Raw genomic sequence first — 20,725 nt, forward strand, 5'->3', positions numbered from 1 at the left:
GACAAGGGAGAATGTTCCAAAACAGGTAGTTTATATGAAGTCAAGAGATGGAAATAAGAATAATCAATCTAACAGTGAGGGTCTATTTACCTGAACTTGAGAGCTGGCTAGGTAAACTGCAAAAGATCCAGACTACATGGATTGAAGATTATTTGCAATAGGACATCACTAAAGGCTGCCAGAAGCTGAAATAACAAGACTAGCTACAGCATACATGCTAGAAAAAGAACATTAACTTGAATTAGCAAAAGGTTTGAATCCTGAAGCTGTCACTTAAATCTTACTCTAGAAAAGTTTCAAAACCTCAGCATCCTCATTTAGGAAATGAGGATTTTTACTTATCTTAATGAAATGAAAAATTAGAAATTGCCCATAATATGCATAATGCCTGGCACAGAATAGGTACCCATTAAGTGTTACTCCTCTAGATTGGGAGAGACATAAGTGTTACTCCTCTAGTCTGGGAGAGACAAATTTGATGAATTAGAATGAAGACAAAGTTAGAGGCCAGGAGCAATACCTCTGTGACATGAAAAATGGCGGGCTCCCAGTGGGGTTGAGGAGGAAGATAGCATCATCCATTTGGAGGAATCACATTTGGTGACGAAATGAACATGAGCAACAACTCAGCACCTCAAGCCTGGACTCTTATTAGGACAATGTTATTAACAGAGACAGGGACATTGGCAGGAGACACAGTTTATTAGAGGGAAATGGTATGTATGTTTCATTTTAAACATGTGAAATATGCACATGAGAGGAAGTCAGTGAAAATTAGTGTTAAGAAAAGGGGCTTTACCTGAAATGATAATAACCACATTCCTTTAAGGAAAAAGTACATTACTCTGAATTATGAAAATAAGTCAGTAGAATCATAAACAAGTATGTAGTAGTACAAATTATATTTATCAGTAACATCCTAAGAGGCATCCCTCCCAACACAGGCTCATTGTACTGTTTGAATGGCAAACAAAACATTATCTTTTTAAGAAACACCTTTTCTAGTTTATTGCTTGTATTTAAATATACATAGTGATATATATATATTTTTAAGTAAGGCTAAAAGGAAAAAACAAATCTCATCTGACACTTCTCACAATGGATTTGCTTCTGGTTCTCCAAAACTAATTTACTCGAAAAGGCTCAGACCACTAGTTGCTAAAAGGCTACATCCAATTGTTGATACGCTCTATAGTAGTAAATGGCTATATGTGCATTCAATTAATATTTAAAGATTTAAATTTTAAAAAACAGATTTCTAATTAATATGCACAGAGCAAACCTTTTAGTAATCTAACAAGGGAATTTCCAATTTGCTGGTTGCTAAAAAAGTGATCTAGGATACAGGCTTAGTATTCCTTATCATCAATGCCTGGAACCAGAAACATTTTTGGATTTTCTCAGATTTTGGAATATTTGCATTTGCATCATTACACATCTTGGGATAGGACCCAATCTAAACATGAGCTTCATTTATATTTCATATATACTTAATACACATAACCTGAAGGTAATTTCATACAGTATTTTTAGTGAGCCTACATTTTAACTGTGACCAGCCACATGAGACCAGTCATGAAATTTTCCACTCGCAACATCCTGTCATCACTCAAAAAGTTTTGGAACTTGGAGCATTTCAGAATTTTGGGGTAGGGAAGCTGAACCTGAACAAGAACAAACTTGCATTAACTTAAGCACATTCACCAAGGACTGGGCAGATGATGTGACTGAGTACAAAGGTCTTCTGTGTAGTGACAGAAACCTAGGCAATACCACAAGGCATGGTACTAGGCTACTGCTCCATTTCTGAAAAAAAAGAAGATAGAGGCTCAATGTCTAGAATTAAGCCCCAAGAGGAAAAATATGAGAGCCATTATTTTTAAACACATATGAAAGGTATGGTATCAATTTTGAAATATAGACATTAGCAAATTTACGCCACACATTGAATATAGGCACTAGTTATTCACTTTAATATGTAAATTTAAGCAACTATCCCACAACATGACCTCGGCTAAAGCTTTTACTATTTCAGTAAAATCTTTGACAAAATGAATTATCACAAGTAAATGCACAAGACTACACTTTATATCTCTTGATCTTTGGCACATTTGTCAAGTTGGAGAATCTCAAAAGGCAATAAAAATTTCTGACTGTTTTGCATATTCTTTTAATCTTTACATCAAAATATAAGGCCGCAAAAAGGCAAGCTGAAATTTTAGGATATGTGGAACAGTTTTAATAAAGAGTTTTACATACAGTACCTTACATATAGAACAGTGTGTTTGCAAATTTAAATAATATCTGAATGTACAGTGGCATGTATTCTTATCAAAGATAAATTCAAGTTCACTGTCTATCAGTTCTAAAATACATTTATACAGATTGCTAGAACTGATAAACAGAATGAGGCATAAAATATTCAAGTGTTATATGTCATCAAAAGCCTCCTCTTAACAGTCTTTTTCCCCTTTTAAAAAAATTTCAAAACCTGTACATACATTTTTAATTTTTAAAAACAGTCTGTTAAAAGGTAACATTTCATGTTAACCACCAATTCGTATAGTCTATAGTAATAAAACTAGATATGTGTGATATAAATATGTGTCGATTATGTACATATGTACGTTGAGTGTTTGTTTAAAACAAGCATACACACTTACGCACACCTGCGTACGTAGCACTGGGGGCGCATACAACTCACAGGACTGGCGGACAGTAGGACCTAGGCTCAAAATCCAGCAAGAGCTAACACAGCAACTTAGTTGCCTTTGGTTTCAGAAATCTGTCCATCTGCAATCAAAGCTAAAAGTTTTGAGTGCGCATATATTTTTTAAAAATAAAATTCATCTTCAGAAATGAAGCTTTTCCAGTATTCCACTACTAGCAGTTAAAAAAATCCACAGCCACAAATTATTTTGATATTTTTGTCACTCCTCATCCCAGCTGAGGTTATTTATAATTTTTTTTTTCTGAAGGCAGACACCAAGCTTACCCAGAATCAAACTGTACGCTGAAGCCTGAATACTGCCATTCAACTATCTATATGGCATATTATAGCACATGTGGTCTACAGGTTTAGGATGGACTGATGGCATTATGTAAGACTTGGGGTGGAAGAACTCACGCAATAGAAACTATCCTCTTTCCAGCAGTATCATCAATATTTGGCACATCAGACCCTTCTGCAAACCAGTTTGTTTTTAATGAGCTTAATGCCTGAAATAAATTCCAATTATTTGGTGTTTGTTTTTTAAATACATTCATAATGAAGTAAGAATTCCACAATTGTTTTCCCAAAAAGTGAGACTTCCACTGTCAGTTTTCTGATTAAGGACATTCATCACCCAAGAAACAGCTCATGATCCTATGAAAGTTTAAATAACCTAAATTTCCATGCAGCTGGATCCAACTGCTAAGATGGAAGTTCTTAGAGCAACCAACCTTGTAGAACTCTCCAGAATTTAAATTTCCTTTACAATTTTGTTTTTAGCCAATGCTAGTTTATAAACATGGATCTTTCTACTAAAAACTATAGAAACACACCACATTCTACAGGTATCTTGAGCTTCATGTAATCAACTATTCAAAATCCTGCCAATTCGTTTCCCTTAGTATAGATTATATTCTACTTCACTGATCCTTGGCATATAAAATATTATCATCTGCAGCTTGCTCATATTCCTTGATAAAGCTGTTCTTCATTTTCCTCTCCAAGGTACCATCTTATTGACATCACAAATCAGTAAATGACCAAACATGACTCAGCCTTTTAACTATCCACATTAGCAATCCTGTGGATAATAAAAATGATTCCACTGAAGAGAGCCACATTATTTTCATGAAGTGTTACTGTTGTCATACAGAGCAAAGAGTAGCTATTTGTTGTACTTTGCCCATGTCAATCAGGAGCTGTTTTATGTGACGTTTAAGTTGGGGAAGTCTTGCAAGAGGATCTGGTGGCTCCAACTCCCCTGTGAAATCAAGCCAGCTTTCCAGAACTAAAAAGGAGAAGAGAACAAACAAATTTAAATGGTATCTGGAAGAACAGTCAGAAAACTGGATAATTAGAAGGTTAGAAGGGTAACTGAGCCAAGTGCTACAGACCCTGCCTGCAGAAGGCCTGCCCAATCCAGCCAGTTCTACTGTTCATTTCTGCACCCAAGAGTTCCAATCCCTCTGGATGGAACCTCTCTGTTATTTAAGGTGACACATCCCCTGCCCAACTCCACTCCACCCTGGGATGAAGCCCAATATCTTTGCATGCTAGGCAGGTGCTCCACCACTGAGTAACATCCCTGTCCCAAATGTTCTCTTTACATACATATAAACTAACTTCATTTTCAGTGTTTCCTTTTACTCTCTTTTGTAACAGGAAAAGATAGTTCCCTATTTCTGCTCAAGCTTTCTACTAATTTACATTAAAGTCATTTCTAGTTTATCCTCCTTTTTGACAAAGGGAAAGAGGTGGCAATTTCTCAGTTAACCACCAATTTCTCAGTTGACCACCTCTTTACCACCACTATTTCTTGAAATTAAAAAAAAAATCCAAGTATATGAAAGTCCCAGGCAGAATGCAATTAATCACATTATTCAATTTTATTATTTTCCTTTGAAAATCTAACTCCCAAATATGGAATGCGTCAAGATGCATTTATTTGCTTCAAAAATCTACCAAAACATTAACCCTACAATCAGCTTAAAATCACATGGAAGATGCTCCTTCAATGGTGTCCATTTCTTTTTTATTTTCTTAGGGGAAGAAAAGGCACTAAGAATTGCAATTTGGCACAATGGCAAGGTCCTGCCTGCTTCTACAGAGCCAAGTCAGGGGGAGGCAGAGTGCAACCCGCAAGTTAGGAGGAGAAGGGAACAGAGAGCACAGAAGGAGGCTGCCTTGGGAATCTGGCAAGCCAACTTTTCCTAGTTTCTTAAATACAAAATGGGGATAATATCTTTCCTGCCTACTTTCCAGGGCTCCTGTTTGATGATAAAATTAAAAAATAGAAGAGGAAACTACTTTAAAATTCATATGCAAACTTAAGGTTTACCTACTTGACCTTGTAGGAGTTTCCCTTAATTCTACTTAAATAACACTAGCCTAAGTGAAAATAAATATTAAAATGTTTCCCCCTCATATTTCAAATATGCTTAAATTCTATATGCTGACAGCCAAAGAAAACATAGTTTAATAAAACCAATAAATATTCCACAAGAGTCCTATTCTGAGCCCAGAAGAAAATATTTAATAAATATTCATCTTACCACAAAAAAGAAAACCACTAAGATAATAAGATAATAAATACCCAGTCATAATGTCTAGAGCCTAAAAAATTCTACATATGATAAATAGTATAAAGGAAACACTGAAACTGCCATTAGTATGGAAAACAGCTCTAGTTTTCATCCTGTAAATTAAAAAAAAAAAACTTTGAATAGCTTCTTCATAATAGCAATAAACATGCCACGAAATTGTATTTAGGTCTTTGTTAAATTACCATCAACTTCTTTTTCTATTAAGTCCATCCTGCTGGTGACTTCATTCTGCACATTTTCTATGTGTGTGAGGAGATTGAGCTGCCACTGAAGGTGTGAGTCTCCTGGGTCTTCATTGCCCTTTTTATCATTATACACAAATGCCTTATTCCCTGCAGCTGAATTCTTCTCCAAAGGACCATTGGAAAATACAAAACAAAATAAAACATACAGAGCTGGATGAAATGCAATGTCAAAAAGGAAAAGGCACAATAAAAACCTCATCACCCACAATGATCTTTGAAATCTCATCTGCCTCCTAGGATATCTGAAAAGTAAAGGCAGGCACATAATCAAAGTACATTTGGTGTTCTTAGGAGTGGATGTGCTTCTACATATGTGCCTCACAACACCTAGCACAGTGCTATGCAGGGGAGGACTCAATAAAATGTGCTGAACTCATTCTATTCCATAATTAGAATGACTAGTTAATATGGACTCGATTCTTCTCAATTAATTTCAAATGGTGATAATAGTGAAACGAGGGCAAAGTAATATGAAAAAAATCAAGGAAATTGTCAAAGACCAGCAAAAGTCTAGTCACCTACAGACTGAACTTTGCTGTCACAGTTACATCAATGAAATGGAGGAAAGGTAAAATTTTTCTAAAAACTCCAGAGTAGAAACTGTTTAACCTATACACACAACACTTCAATGTGGATTTGCTAGAGATAAAAGGAGTATTAATTTCACAAAATAATTACCACAAATTTCATGAAGTGTAAGCCTTCCAAATAAGTTACTATTTGATAAGGAAGATAGAATAATCTCTTCTGAACAAATTTTAAAGTGACTTTGCTAATTGAAAAATCAATAAAAAAATGAAAGCACAACATCTTGAACAGGAAATAAGCTTATAGATATTCAGTGTGTATACAGCTATTAAAATGGGACTGATAGACATTTACAAATGTTAAAATTTTTAAAGACAAAGTGTCATGTTTAATCTACCCCACACAAAAATAAACAAAATTACTACACACATATGCACTTTCATGTTCTGTCAAACATTTTCATTTGGAAATGTGGCTCATTAGTTTTGGGAGGTATATAATTGTGTTTATAAAACTGAAATTTTTGTTAGGCTAACAGTTTTATTGAATTACAACAATTCTGAATCAAAGCATAATTAAATATTTAAATGAACAGTGTTTTTCTATAAAGTAACCGGGTAATCATAAACTTTGAAATACAGGCAAAACCTGGGAACTCAGTATGTTTTATAAAGTTTTCCTTTGTTAATCCAGCATCGAATCCATACACAGACAAATGAACCAATTTTACCTTTTCTGGCATTCCATGCTCTTTCGCTGAGTATTGTAAATGGTGTTTATCTCCTGTGTGGAATTCCTGTTCTTCTTCAAAACTGCTGACATCATCATCATCTGAGCTCCCAGGGTCTGCAAGAGACTTGCAGTCCTGACCAAAACTGGGTGGTTTTTGATAGCTATGTTCACTTGTTATGTAAGTTCCTTCCACTTTTAGGGGCAGACGAGGTGGTTCTTTATGGTTCTGTACATATTTCTTTTCTTCTAGATTAACTGTGTCTTGGACTGTTGTTTTTTTCTCCACTCCAGCCATTCTCTGATTATGGTCTTTTAGCTTCCCAGAACAAGCCCAGAGATGAAGGTCAGGATGATGTTTATTCCTTAAAACAATGTTGGAGAAAAAAAGCAATTCAGGGGGGAAAAAAATCTAGCAACAAGTTAAAAGACCATAATAAATTTCAGGACTAGGTAAAGAGGATGTCAGGGCTCAGGACAAAAGTATTCTTTAAGTTAACTTACTCTAGAATTTCATCCAAAATTTGAATTTGAATTCTCTTAACCATTAAAGTTATCAGTTGATATATGCATCTTTTTCTATTGATTTTTATTGCAGTTTTTTCATTGTATGATATGAATACCTTAGGTGAGCACATCTTAAAACCTTTAATCAAAAGGTGATAAGTGTTCATGACAAAAAAATTCCAACCATAAATGTACGCTAAGTAAAAATCTCTCCTTCTTAGAAATCATAAATAACTGATTTTTTCAATATACATAACATTATTTTTTAAATAGATAAGCTACACTTTTTCTTTTGACACAACTGGGACTCATATGATTTTGACTTTTTTCTCCATAATACATTATGGGCATCTTGCCACATCAGAGCACAGGTTTGCCTTACTTTTATTTGCTCTAGGTTTGCCTTACTTTTATTTGCTCTAGTGACTGAAGATTACCTCCTACAAGTTTAGTCTAGTCAACTATTCTCCCACTAATAGATGGGTATGGATTTCTGTGTATGTGTATTTGCACATAATGAGAATATTTTGGTCAGATAAATTTCTAGAAATGGAATTGATGAATGGCATATATTTTTATTCTAGGTATTGTCCAACTGGCCTCCAAAGCAATTGTACCCATTTACTCCCCATTACTATCCAAGACAGCATCCCCTTAACCCCTCCTTACTGAAGAAAGGAGCAAGATACTATCAGTTAATTCCATAATAGTTAAAATGGTGTGGTAAGTAAAACAGGACTCCAGTCATAGAAACGTAAGAGAAAGAAGGCTATGTGGGAGGCATAACCCTTCTAAAAGGTTAAAAATTGATTGCAAATTAGTAACTTCCAAATGACACAAAAAGTCAAATAAGTTTTCTTCTAATAATATTCCATATGTTGTTTCTAAAAATATAAATCTTATCTTTTGTATCTTGAAAATTTAATATTCGTTAAATAGTAAAAAATCCCATAGAAGAAAAAAAGCTGGCTTTGTAGTTCAATAGTTCAATGGACAGAATCCTCCTGTGCCCACTGAGAACATGGGCAATGATGTAATCACTTTGCAAGCCATTCTCATTTACAGGTGAGATTTATTTCCCAGGCTTACTATAATAATTCAATGAAAGATCACATGAAAGTGATTTATTCTGGCACGAAGTACTTACAATAAATAATAATATTATCAGAAATGTTACCATAAAGAGGGCTTATGGGCATATGAGGCAGAAATGGTCCAGCTAAAATCCGTAGCATAATTTTGAATGTGGTGAAATTCTCATTGAAACCAAGACTTAGCATTTACATGGTTTTAAATAAAGAAATCTTTATTCAGGTTCACGACACACAATTGTAACAAATTTCGCTTGTTACTATTTATTCTTTACACTCTGCACTAGGGATGAAATGATAGGATATTTAGGGGATGCAGACATAAAAAAAAATCAAGCACATCAAAGTCCATGACACCAGTATGCAGTTTTCTAAGAAAGGAGTGATCAGCTCTCATTGGGCAGGTAATCATGAAAAGGCACCTACTAGGGGGACTAATGGCAGGAAGTTATTCTGGGTGTACAAGGCCTACATCTATAAGAAAGAATGCTTCCATCTGGGCACAGTGGTGCTCCTCTGTAACCCCAGCAACTGGGGAGGGTGAGGCAGGAGGACAGCAAACTTAAGGCCAGCCTAGGCAACTTAGTGTGATGACCCTATCTCAAAAAAACAAACAAAAAATAAGGGCTGGAGGGGTGTAGTGGTAAAGTGCTTTTGGGTTTAATCCCTAGTACTACAATAAGAAAAAAAAGAAAGAAAGAAAACAAAAGAATGCTTCATTCAGGGGTTATGGTTTGGTGTAGCTGGGACACTAGGGCAAAACACTTGGGAGAAGAAAGATGGGGTGACACATTATGTCACACAAGGGACTCGGAGCACACGTTGGACAGCTGACTCCTTACTATGAGAAAGAAGGACACTATGCTATCAAGAAACAAGCTCCTTCTTATCTTTAAGCTCACACTGGCAACAGTATGAAGGAAGGACTGAAGACTGCAAGCCTAGAGCCACAGGGAACTGCAATACACTAAACGTTCACATGAAATACAACAGGTAGTATCAGCGAGGAGAGAGAATGGCCGAACCATGAGATGCTCAGAAATCATAAAGGAAGGATGCAGGAGACCCAGGAACTGGGAGAGAAGAAGGGAGAAGGGCAAGTCTAATTGAAGAAAATCTTGTGACTATCCAGTGAAACAACAGTCTGTTTTTATATGAAATATGAATTTTGTGTTTTTAACGGATTCTGGTCAGAAATTAGGAAGGACTGAACACAGGCCTTGAAGAACACTCTAAACTGTCACTTAACAGCAGTTCAGTCTTTTCTTTAAGTGGGAAATAATTTTAAGACTAAAATACATTGGTGCACAGCAGAGGTGGATTCTAGGATCTGCCAGGTTCCTCTAGCTGGTGCAATAAGCTCTAAGGTAATTACAGATTCATAAAATAAAATCTATTTTACCTCAAGAACATTCCTGAAGGATACAAAACACAGGGTTCACTAATGAAGGTTTAAAGTCCACACCTTAATTCTGTGCACACAGGGAGCACAAGCAACAGTAGGCCTGGATTCAAACTGACTGATAAACTAGATGCTGTATGGTCCTTGAACTACGCTTGCCTCCTCTATGACAAAAGGCAGTAGTAGCAGTCATCCAAAGGGTTATTAATCTTTCCTGATTTTTAAAAAGTAGACTTTATTTAAATATCTATTCTCTCTTCCAAACTGCTACTGGATGCAAAAACCACCTGCATCTGTTTTGCTTGTTTATTTTTTTTAATTTATGATTAACTTATTTTTCTCTTTTTCTGATTTCTGTTCAAATGGACACTGAAGTGTGACCCTCCCTCTCCACCCCTCACTTACTTTAGTATTCCGATCTTCAGCTGTAACCCGTGTAGTACTTCTGTTACACCATAGACATCAGCAAGCAGATGATGTGTGGAAACTATCTTTTTGGCATTGAGATGAGAATAATTTTCTTTTAAAAATGATAACCCACACATTCTCCCATTATTCAACCAATCCTTATCATAACGATACTTTGCACTCCACCTCTGACCTGCAGATGAAGTTGACATTAAAGTCACAAAGGATTCCACTGACCCAGATCTCCCTTCAGCTGCTAACCCTCATGTTATGCATTAGCAAGGCAAGCTGTGGAATTAAGACTGGATTCAAAGCCCAGGAAGACAGCATGATGCTGGGAGAACCCCTGCACATCTCTGGTGTTCCATAGAGGACTCAGAAATCTCATTAAGGATGTAATCAGTAACAGATGACACCTGTGAAGGGAACCCTGAGTGCACTGAAATTTTATGTATCAGTCATATGTCCTCTGAAATGGATAACAGGGCTAGAGAGAAACTATAGGGAATCTTCTCTCTCTCGATAATCTCTGTTTTTAAGTGGCTTATAACAAAGAATTCTAGGTGAGCAAACAGGGACCCCTGCTCCATGTCCATGATTTCATATTGTCCTCTAGCCTTAATGTTAATACAAATCAGATCCTGTTACAATTAGACATTCATGTGTCTGTGCCTCCTCCTCCACTTCGAGACAGCTGAGAGCACAGCCTGAATCATTCATTTGACCACAATGTTTGGTAAATAGAAGGTATCCAAAAAAGGCTACTGAACACATGAGTATGAAATGTCTCACTGATACAGATCTCAATCATTCTCTTGCTTCTTACCATGACTTTTTCTTTTTGGTAGGCATGGGAACAATTCATTTGCCTTTTAATGAGAATACATAGTTATTTTTTGCCACTGGGGCTGAAACTATATTCAGTATGAAGAACTTGCTACCTGAAGACCCACCTGACACAGAGAAAGGCATGAAGTAGAACGCACAATAGACTAGGAGTCAAAAACCTCAGGTGTCCCCTCAGTCTGCCATATTTAGTGCTATTTCTTTGTATAATGCAATCGTCTGTGCTATAGTTGCCCCAAAGAAAAAGGTGATCACAGGCAGTGTCCTGAGATCTCATCTACTCTACAATGAGCTGAATATACATATTCAGAAATGTATAGAGACTAGAAACTTCTTCAAAACATTCCAGGAGGAGTGCCCATGAAGACTACAGTCCATTCAAACACCATAAGTAAGCCTCACTAAAAACAATACATGGGAATAGACAAAGGCTAGTTTTCCAAGAAAAGTCTTTCATGATAGTATGTCTAAGCAGTTAATACAAAAATCAAACTATAACAAACAGTGGAAAAATATTCTTAAATTTTTATATGGAAGCAGAGTCTATCTAAACAAGAAGCAGTGGTGCCATATGCAGTGGACATACTCTAGAATGTGACCAGCTGATCGGGCACCTTGTACTGAACACAGTGAAGCAGCCTTACCAGGTGGGTCTCGGCAGATGTAGCAGATGTACTGCTCCGGGATGCTCTCCTCCAGGAGCCCCATGCACACGCTGTGCTGCCAGCACAAGCACTCTTCACACTGCCAAAGAACAGAGGAGACTTAGTGCTGACAGCAAAGGCACCCTTGATGTCAATATCATGCCACCTCTTCAGAAGCTGGTTTGCTTTCTTGCCACAAAAAATTCAATCCTCATTCATTATAACAAAAGGAAGTCATGAAATCAAGGCTGATTTTATTTTGGGACCTATTAAAATAGATTTTGATAAATTATATAAATAATAAAAATGTCAGAATTTTCCTCATCTGTTTCCCACTTACTTTTAGGCAATCACAACATGTAAAACTTTTTCTTTGTTTTGCAGGGTGGTGGGGATGGGCCTGATTGAACCCAAGGCCTTGCAGGTGCCAGGCAAGCTCTCTACCACTGAGAGACATCCCCAGCACAAAAGTATCTAACTAAAGTGCAGAATATTTTTAAAGCAAATTTGCAGCAGTGCCTGTAGCCTCTGAAAGTACTACTTGTGTAGGAGAAAAAAAGGAGTATAAATACAAAATTAGTTCTCTTATTTGAGAATACCATTGAAAACGGAAAGAAGAAGAGATTACACTTGCTTTATTCTGGTAACTAACCTCTCCAAATCTTCCACATCACCACAAAATATGGGTTATGCTTCTCTTTTTTCTTACAGATATCTTTCCTACACCGAGAGGTTGCTAACCCTTGCAGAAGACTTTTCCTTTCTGCTAAGAGTACTGAAAACTTAACACTTCCAATTCCACTCACTGGAGGGTAACTATATACTGTCAATTATTAAGCACCACGGACTCAGACCAGTAGAAAATGGCTACTGTGGTCCAACATTCAATGTGAGGCTTATCCACCACAATGCTTTGAAGAGTTTCAGCTTGAAACTGATAAATACTGTAGCTAAGGGTCAGTCTCTAAAATAAGGAAACTGGCTCTTTTATTTGATGAAAAGATTTCCTAGTCAACACTACTGGCATTTAAAAAATGACAATATCTTAGGGACCTGTATCTCCAATGAGATGGTTGGTAAAAAGGGAAGGCCTTCTGATGCACCTAGGGGGATTCTGCAAAATTCCTACTGCACAGAAGAGAGGTGAACCACCTACCTGAATCATGAAGCCATTCTCCTCATCCATTTCACAAATACATCGCACAATTTCATTAAGAGCATCATCTTCATCCTGAGATTCCTCAAAATTGGTTGAGTCAAAATCTTGATTGTATTCATCCCCACTCAGAAGTAAACTCTCTGTTGAAGAATCATCTAGGAATTCCACATCTGATAAGTCTAGAAGATATTAAAAGTTTATTCAGCACAATTTTTCCATTTTTATGTTATTTTTCAGAAAAAAGGAGCTCTGAGAAGTGAATAAAAGCTATTAAGTATTTATATAAGGAGCAAATAAATGTGAATAAAGTACTTCTCTATGGACAAAGAAACATTACTTTTGGAGATTGGGTAATTTTGACTGTTTCCCATCCTATGCACACATCGTTCTAAATAACAGTAAGTATCCCCTAGTATTGATGCTTATAGAGAACATGGCTAAGGTTGGTATTAATATATTAAATTTGTATAGATTCCACATACTTTCCTTTTGAACCAATGTTTTCATGAACATTAACCCTTTTTTGGTTTATAAAAAGGACAGGTTTTATTATTTGTACTACAGAGATAAGCAACTTCGAAGATGTGAAAGAGCTTGCCCACCTATGGTCTAATAATAATACTATTAATACTATCAGTAGCACTACTGTTGCACTTGATACACACAAGACCCTATCTTGAGCACTTTAAACACAAGTGCATAACTTGAAGGAGTAGTGCAGCCAGGTGGTGATAAAGCCAACTTAAGATGGACTACTTGATCCTAAGGCCTGTGTTCTTTTTCATTTCACCAGGGTTTCTTCAGTTAGGATCAGGAGTTCCCCAAGGAATGTTTTAAAAATATAATTTCATTTTAATAGAATTCTTTAATAATTATTAAGTATATTCCAGGTACTAGATTATATGAACGATCATGCCACACAACTTGATTTAAATGGCAGGCTTCAGGGTTGTGTTTGTAATAATATAGATGCCAAAACCTATCATTTTGTTCAGGCTATTGAGAAAAAAAAATCAAGCTAAACATAAAGGACTCTATTTATAACACCAAAAGAGAAAGAAATGACGACTTGACACTGAAGGTTTTATGATACTACAGTTAGCTGGAGAAAAGTTGGGAATTAAGTCCTCACAAGGCACTTGTTAGACCTTAACCCTGCTGCTGGGCCTTTCCAAAATGGAGCCCACTCAGCTGGGCTCTTGGAAAGACACTCCTTAGTACCACACCTACTCTTTCCCTAGTCATACCATGTTCTTTATTCCTTCACTAGTGTATCATTCATTTCCCCTTTCTAGAACATCAAAATCCATGAAAGCAAGAATAAGCAAAGCATTTTTCACTGGAAGGTGGCCACATTCTGTTAAATTATTAAGCACCATGGACCTGGACCAGTAGGAGAAGTGCTGCTGCAGTCCAATCTTCAATGTAGGTTTACTCACTGTTATGACCCTGAGAAGTTTCAAACTTGAAGGCTTCAAACAAAATACCCTAGCAAAGTGAGAGTGACCTTAAAATAAGAAAATTAAGCTAGGCCTGATATGTACTGTAGTCAACCAGAATGTGGAAGAGGTAAGGAGGCTATCAATATAGAGAGAAAATGTTCTTTTCAGACTAAATCAGACTAGATGGAAGTTGGCTGGATTCAAACTATAAAAACTCATCCTATTTTTGTTTTAAATATTTCACATACTCAGCACACATGAAGCCCTGGGTTCAATTATTAACAATGAAAAAAGTAAAAAAATAAAAGATTTCATGTGATGTAGTGCTTCTTCTATCAGCTTCTAATCTTACTTATTTTTATCCTGATTCAATATTTTTGAATGTTCTAGTTTTTATTTATTTAAGTTAATATTTTATAGAAATATAAATATTTTATTTGAGGTCCCAGGAACTTTCTGGAGAAAATCAAGTCAATAGAAATGAGGTAATGGTAGAGAAATACTTGAAAGCATTCAAGAATCCAGAAGTAAAGAAATGAGACAGGAAAAATCATTCTAATATGAATAATATGAACAGTTTCAAGACTCTAGAGAAAAATTTCATTCATCCATAATCCTGTGGGCTTAAATCCAAAACTAGTATTTTCTCTTAGGTTTTCCTGAATATAAGTTCAAGTTTCAAAATGGATAAGCAGTTTCAAATACTACTGTAGTATATAGATGGTATTAAATGGATGGCAATCATAATACAATAAAAATTAAGTTTAAAACTATATCACTGAAAGGAATTAGTGTGGAACTTACATATACTTGAATGGTCATCAGTTCTTTTTGGCTCAGCATGTAAATTTAACAAATTGACCAGAAAATCCAGTTTGAATAACTAACTCCTAAGCATTAAAAGTACGTTTGGTTGAATTCTGGGAGCCAAGTAAATGGGTTGAAAACTGAGTTGAAAGTTGTATAAGAAAAGCAAATAAAAGTTCCTCTTACACTTACATGGGGGAGGGGGCGTGGGACAATGGTGCCAACTGAGTGGCCACAAGGACACCAGTTTCCTTTGAACTGCTACCCCTTGAACTATTATTGCTGGTTCATAAGATAGTATTTTCAAAGTATGGTTCCCAGACTGGCAACATTATCATCACCTGGGCACTTGTTATTAATCAGAAATTCTTTTTTTTTTTTCCTTTTTCTTTTTTTGGTACCAGGGATTGAACCCAGGGGTACATTACTAGTGAGCCATATTCCCAGCCTTTTTTATTTTTTGAGAGAAGTCTTCATTAAGTTGTTTAGAGCCTCACCACATTACTGAGGCTGGTCAACCTCCCAAGCTACTGGGATTACATGTGAGCACCACCATGCCCAGCATTAATCAGAAATTCTGAGAAAAGGCTCAGAAAATGTGTCTTCCAAATGGCTGTAATGTGTACTCATGTTTGCAAACCTGCTTCTATTAAACACCTCTTCTCTTCCTCCTAGCCCAGTGCTCAATTATACATAAGGCAGGGTAGAATTAAGGGTGCATACATTTGACTGTTTATACTCTTTTCTTGTCTGGCACTATTGCTAGCCTGATATAAACTCCTATTCTCCAACACTCTCTAGCAAGACACCATCTTCAAATCTTGATGGCTCATGGTATGGGTGTTCCTATGTGATTTCTAAACCCTGCCCAGAAACTATATTTTGGCAGGATCCTCCCAGAAATCTCATTTAATTGTGGTAGGACCCAGGATCAGAGTATTTTAAAAGCACTACAGCAATGATTATTATGTACACCTGGGTGTTCAGAACCATTGGACCCAATACGAAAAAAAGTAACTTGTGCTTGTTGGCAAAAGGCAGAGGGGCAGGGAGATCATGTTTCTTAATCCTTTCCCTAATGTCTTAAAAGTGCTGTGTGCTTATTTCATAGTAAAGGGAAGAATATGCTCTTCTCCACAGAGAGCCAGGAAGGAGTTAGGCCTGGAAGAGAGCCAGCAGTAACAGCGCAAAAGAAAACCAAACCTAGTATCTACCATCTAGGGCACGGAGAAGGGTTAAGGAAGCAAGCTCACCCACAAGGATCCCTGGGCTATATCAAAAATGAAGCCTCTGGTATTTACCTCTCATCCAGATTTTGGTCCCTACTGTGCTACAGCTCTACTGTGAAGCCACTGCCCCCAGTGTCTAGAGGTGGGAAAGTCTCTCCTCCTACTGCTTTAGGATTAGAAGGAGTTGTAGGAGTCAGCATCACCTTCCACTATCAGGAGCAGACTTGGAGGAGGATCTGAAAATTCCAAAGCTAGTGCTCTTTTCACCCTGATGGGGCCTAATTTCTGACTGTGCACAAATCCCTGACCTGAGCACAGTCCCAAATCTTTGGTTACAGATCTAAAGTACATTTTAAAAATTATGCTAAATATCTGGAGAAAAAACATTATCTCTGGAGCTAATGAAGACCTCAGTTCAAGTTTTAATTCTAACACTGATCAACCATAAAATTACCATAAGCCTTTGCTTGTTTTATTTATAAAATGTGGATAACAATACTGCTTTCTAAGTTAGTAGAAAAGAATATGGATATATATGTAAAAGCACCAATAGAAGGACTATATATAGTAGACACTGGTATTAGTTGCTTGATTCTCTTTTTCACCACGAAGTATAAAAGCCAGTTTTACTTTATACAAATTAAAATACAGCTCATATTTCTAATATTGCGATTTTCCTATTAGTTTATGTAATAACTTTTTCAATATTCTTAATTCCACAGTTAGGAATGTAGTCTTTTTTTAACCATTACACAGTTACACATACTTTCACCACTAAGATCAACGGACAGAATTGCCCTGGGGTACTGATAGGTTGTAGTTTTCTCCGTAAACATGCTTCGCGGAGCCAGAGAACTCCCAGAAGATCGAGTTAGTGGAGAAGAGCACCTTTCCAAAAATTCTAGGGAACTGTCTTCATAGTCTGAATAGTCTGCAACATAAGATACACAAAGACATATTAATAAAGTATCAAGTAATCAAGAAAGGTCACTACAAAAATCATGAGGAAGTCATGTTTCAGGGTATGTAAAACAATCACACTACCACCTCCTCTCATCTGAGAACAGCTAGCTAATGATGCATCTGATCAGGAAATCAGTACACCCCATGCAGCACACTCAGCAGGGATCCCTAGGTTCTAACTGGCACCAGAGTAAACTCTTGTCAGGTGGTCCAGACACGAAAAATGATTATTTCTGTTATGCTCCATTATAATCATAGCTATGTGTGTGGTAAAATATGCAAAATGAAATTATTCTTTTTCTTTTTTTGCAGTTTTGTTAAGAGGTTCTCCTAATGTCTAGCGCAGTATTATAGTGATAATTTGATCAATAAATATTTCAAGCAAAAAGCCTCTGAAAGAAATCAACTGGTCCTGGAAAAGCTCTGTCAAAGCTGTGTTCTTCTCAGCTTGGGATGAATCTTGTAGATGTACACAAGGGGAAAGAGCCCCATGCAGTCTGAGGGAATGAGTGCGATTCTAGGCACTGAGGAAGGCTATGAAGCCTAGGAGCACACGGCACATCTACCTGACAACTGTGAGACTGAGGCTGGAGATAAGAAATGAAGCTGGACTGACAGTGGCCACATCAGGTTACAAGTGTTTTTAGTTTTATTCTAAGGTAATAAAAAGCTACTGAAGGTTATAAGGGTGACAGGATGTGACACAAGCCCAATACTACTTCTGATTGCTCAGTGGTAGAATGAAGGCACTAAGTCAGAGCTCTCAGCAGCAATCCAGGCAAAACTTGATGGTGGCTTGGACAGAGATGATGGCAGCTGAGAGGAAAGTGAGGATATCAAGAAAGATGAGTGATATTATAGATAGGAGGCAGATAGCAGAGATGGTATCATCAAGAGGGACTTCCAGGTTTCTGTTTCAGTAAATAGTGATGAAAGCAAGTCCAAGATGGGGCTAGAGAATAATCAGGAGACAGAGAAACCAGAGGAATGTGAATGCAGAGCATGTCTTTTTAAGATGGGAGAACCTATACACACATCATCTACATGAATCTAAAGATGCAGGAGCATGGGTGATGGTGCTAAGAAATGGGACTCTCAGAAGAGAGACAAACATTCCTTCCATACTAATACAGGCAAAGGAGAGGATGCACACATGCAGGGAGGTGTGTACATGTGATCGAAGAAGAGTAAGTTTCCACCTGGTGTGTCTGTCTCCTCAACTGAGTGTGAAGCAAATGATGTCATTGAGATAGGTTAGAAAATAAATAAAAGGAGAGAAGAGTGGATGGAGTTGAGAAAAGGTAGAAAAAGAAAGTGGAAAAGCAAGTTTACGACAGAAGTGTAGTAATAACACGGGTCAGAACTGAGCATTTAGTGGAAGCTGGCAGTGAAGTAGGCAGAAAAACAGTTCCTACACACGCCTCTGTCCTAGTCTCTGGGTCCCGGAAATATTTCAAAGAACATAGCAAGGGGGAATTTAAGGCTGTAGATGAAATTAAACTACCCAGCTGAATTACCCAAAGGAATCCCACAGGTCTTTAAAAGTAAGAGAGGAAGACAAAAGAGCCAGTGTTATAATAAAGTGATGAGACTTCACTGGCCAATGCTGGATTTGAGGGTGAGAGGGGACTGGAACCAAGAAATGCAGCACTAGAAAAGACAAAGACAGAGACTGCTCCTTGAACTCCACAAAGAAATGCAGTACTGCTGCTACTGATTTTAGCCCAGTAAAACCTATTTTGGACATCTGACCTCCGACTCTGAAGGAAACAAACATGCATTATAGTCATCTGTGATGGCAGCCTTGGGAAACTTACCGGGTAATCATAACAACACCAGAGCATAGCCACTCTGTGCTGAAAACAAATTTAAGCACATTCTATATACTAACTCTTAATCCTCACAACCATCCAATAAGAGAAGGTCAGCTGCTAGTACTATTTCACAAATCAAAAATAGGCAGAACAAGTTAAGTAAATTGTCCATGAACACTCAGCTATCAATGGTAAAGAAAACATTCAAATCCAGATGGACTGACTCCAGGAGCCTTACTCTTAACCAAGAAGCGCTATGGGTAGATTTACACATTTAAAGCAAGCATGCACTACTTGGAAAGCCTACGAAGGCCCAGATTCTGGACCTCAGGCCCAGCAATGGGGAACAGAAACACTGGGATGCTGCTGATGCCATCAGACAACAGCCATTGTGCTCTTCTGCCTCTTTGAGGCTTACAGTAACACTGCAGCCTGACCAACACTAAGGTACCCAGGCACAGGTAGGGGAAGGGCATCTATTAAATGCCAGGTACTGTGTCATGTATGTTTCAATGATTATCCTATCTAATATTGATAATACATATTCACAGTCAAAATGATCACTACCATTTTAGAAATGAGGAAATTGTGAGAGAGAGAAAGATTTGAAACCTTTCCAAAGCTGCCCTCTAAATACTACATTCTATGCTACCCTCTCAGGGAAGCAAACAGAGGAGTCTGTAAAAATAATGACAGGAATCACAGTCTGGTGCTAAAAGTAAAACATGGCTGATATTAAATCACCCTACCATTATACTCTCAAATAAATGAATTATTTTGGCCTTTGGCATACTAACTGCATCCTACTCCTAAACTCTCTGGCTACTATGAATCAAGAGTCTTCTGCTGTTTCAAGGCTTATAGCAGAGTAATCTCCTACACTGACCCCCTTTTCTCCATCACCTCAGCTTTTATGAATTTTAAATGGATTTATTTTGTGCCACCCTCATCACCAGGTTACACCTTTCTGGGAGATACCTGCACATGCTTATCACTTGTACCAAACACCAATCTGTGTGCTCACTAGCTCTTGTCAGGGAACCTCTGGTTTTACTATACAGTGTTTTGAATCTCTGCATTTCTAGCTCTAGCTCTTTTTAACCTCTTTATACTTTCGGTTTCATGTTAACAGGGACAAGAAAAAGATAGTGAGCAAAGTAACAAAAATAAAAACTGGTAAAGATATCACTAATAAACCCCAATATGGCAATTCCTCATCCTCACAGACTGAACCTGATGTTAACGTTATAGCTTGTAAACTAGTTCTGGTCATCACAATGTCCTAACCCAATAGTAGTATATGGAATAGCTGTGAAGAATTACTTAGCCAAACTGCTGCCTCTGCAATCTCATTTAACTGAATAATATACAAGAATAAAAACTTAGTATGCCAAGAAATATAGGTAAAAACTTGTTGAAGGAAGAATACAGTCTGATACACAATCCTGAAAGTTTAGGAGGTAAAATTAATATAGCTCAGTGGTACAAATTAAAATTTGAACCACTCCATCGGGTGTAAATTTGCTTGTCACTGTTTGTTACCTATGCCAAATTAGAAGACTCTCTTTCTCTCTGCTATAGTTAACTGTAAAATG

At 37.1% G+C, this 20,725-nt stretch overlaps 1 protein-coding gene across 14 annotated transcripts in view; it reads right to left on the reverse strand.

Moving 5' to 3' along the window:
• Window positions 1-278: 278 nt before the first annotated feature.
• Phf20l1 (PHD finger protein 20 like 1) overlaps window positions 279-20,725 on the reverse strand; it is a 69,904-nt gene continuing 49,457 nt past the window's right edge. For 8 of the 14 annotated variants that reach the window (XM_077801401.1, XM_077801410.1, XM_077801408.1 and 5 more), the window contains 7 exons: window positions 17,120-17,284; window positions 12,873-13,054; window positions 11,717-11,816; window positions 10,224-10,419; window positions 6,820-7,183; window positions 5,499-5,664; window positions 279-4,001 (listed from right to left, as the gene is read on the reverse strand). In XM_077801401.1, the coding sequence (XP_077657527.1) occupies window positions 3,859-4,001; window positions 5,499-5,664; window positions 6,820-7,183; window positions 10,224-10,419; window positions 11,717-11,816; window positions 12,873-13,054; window positions 17,120-17,284 (1,316 nt within the window). In that variant the 3' untranslated portion in view covers window positions 279-3,858. The remainder of the gene's footprint in view (window positions 4,002-5,498; window positions 5,665-6,819; window positions 7,184-10,223; window positions 10,420-11,716; window positions 11,817-12,872; window positions 13,055-17,119; window positions 17,285-20,725) is intronic. The other 6 variants (XM_026407024.2, XM_077801409.1, XM_026407011.2 and 3 more) reach the window with 1 other exon arrangement.

Source organism: Urocitellus parryii, chromosome 7 (genome assembly GCF_045843805.1).
Source record: "Urocitellus parryii isolate mUroPar1 chromosome 7, mUroPar1.hap1, whole genome shotgun sequence".
NCBI lineage: Eukaryota > Metazoa > Chordata > Mammalia > Rodentia > Sciuridae > Urocitellus > Urocitellus parryii.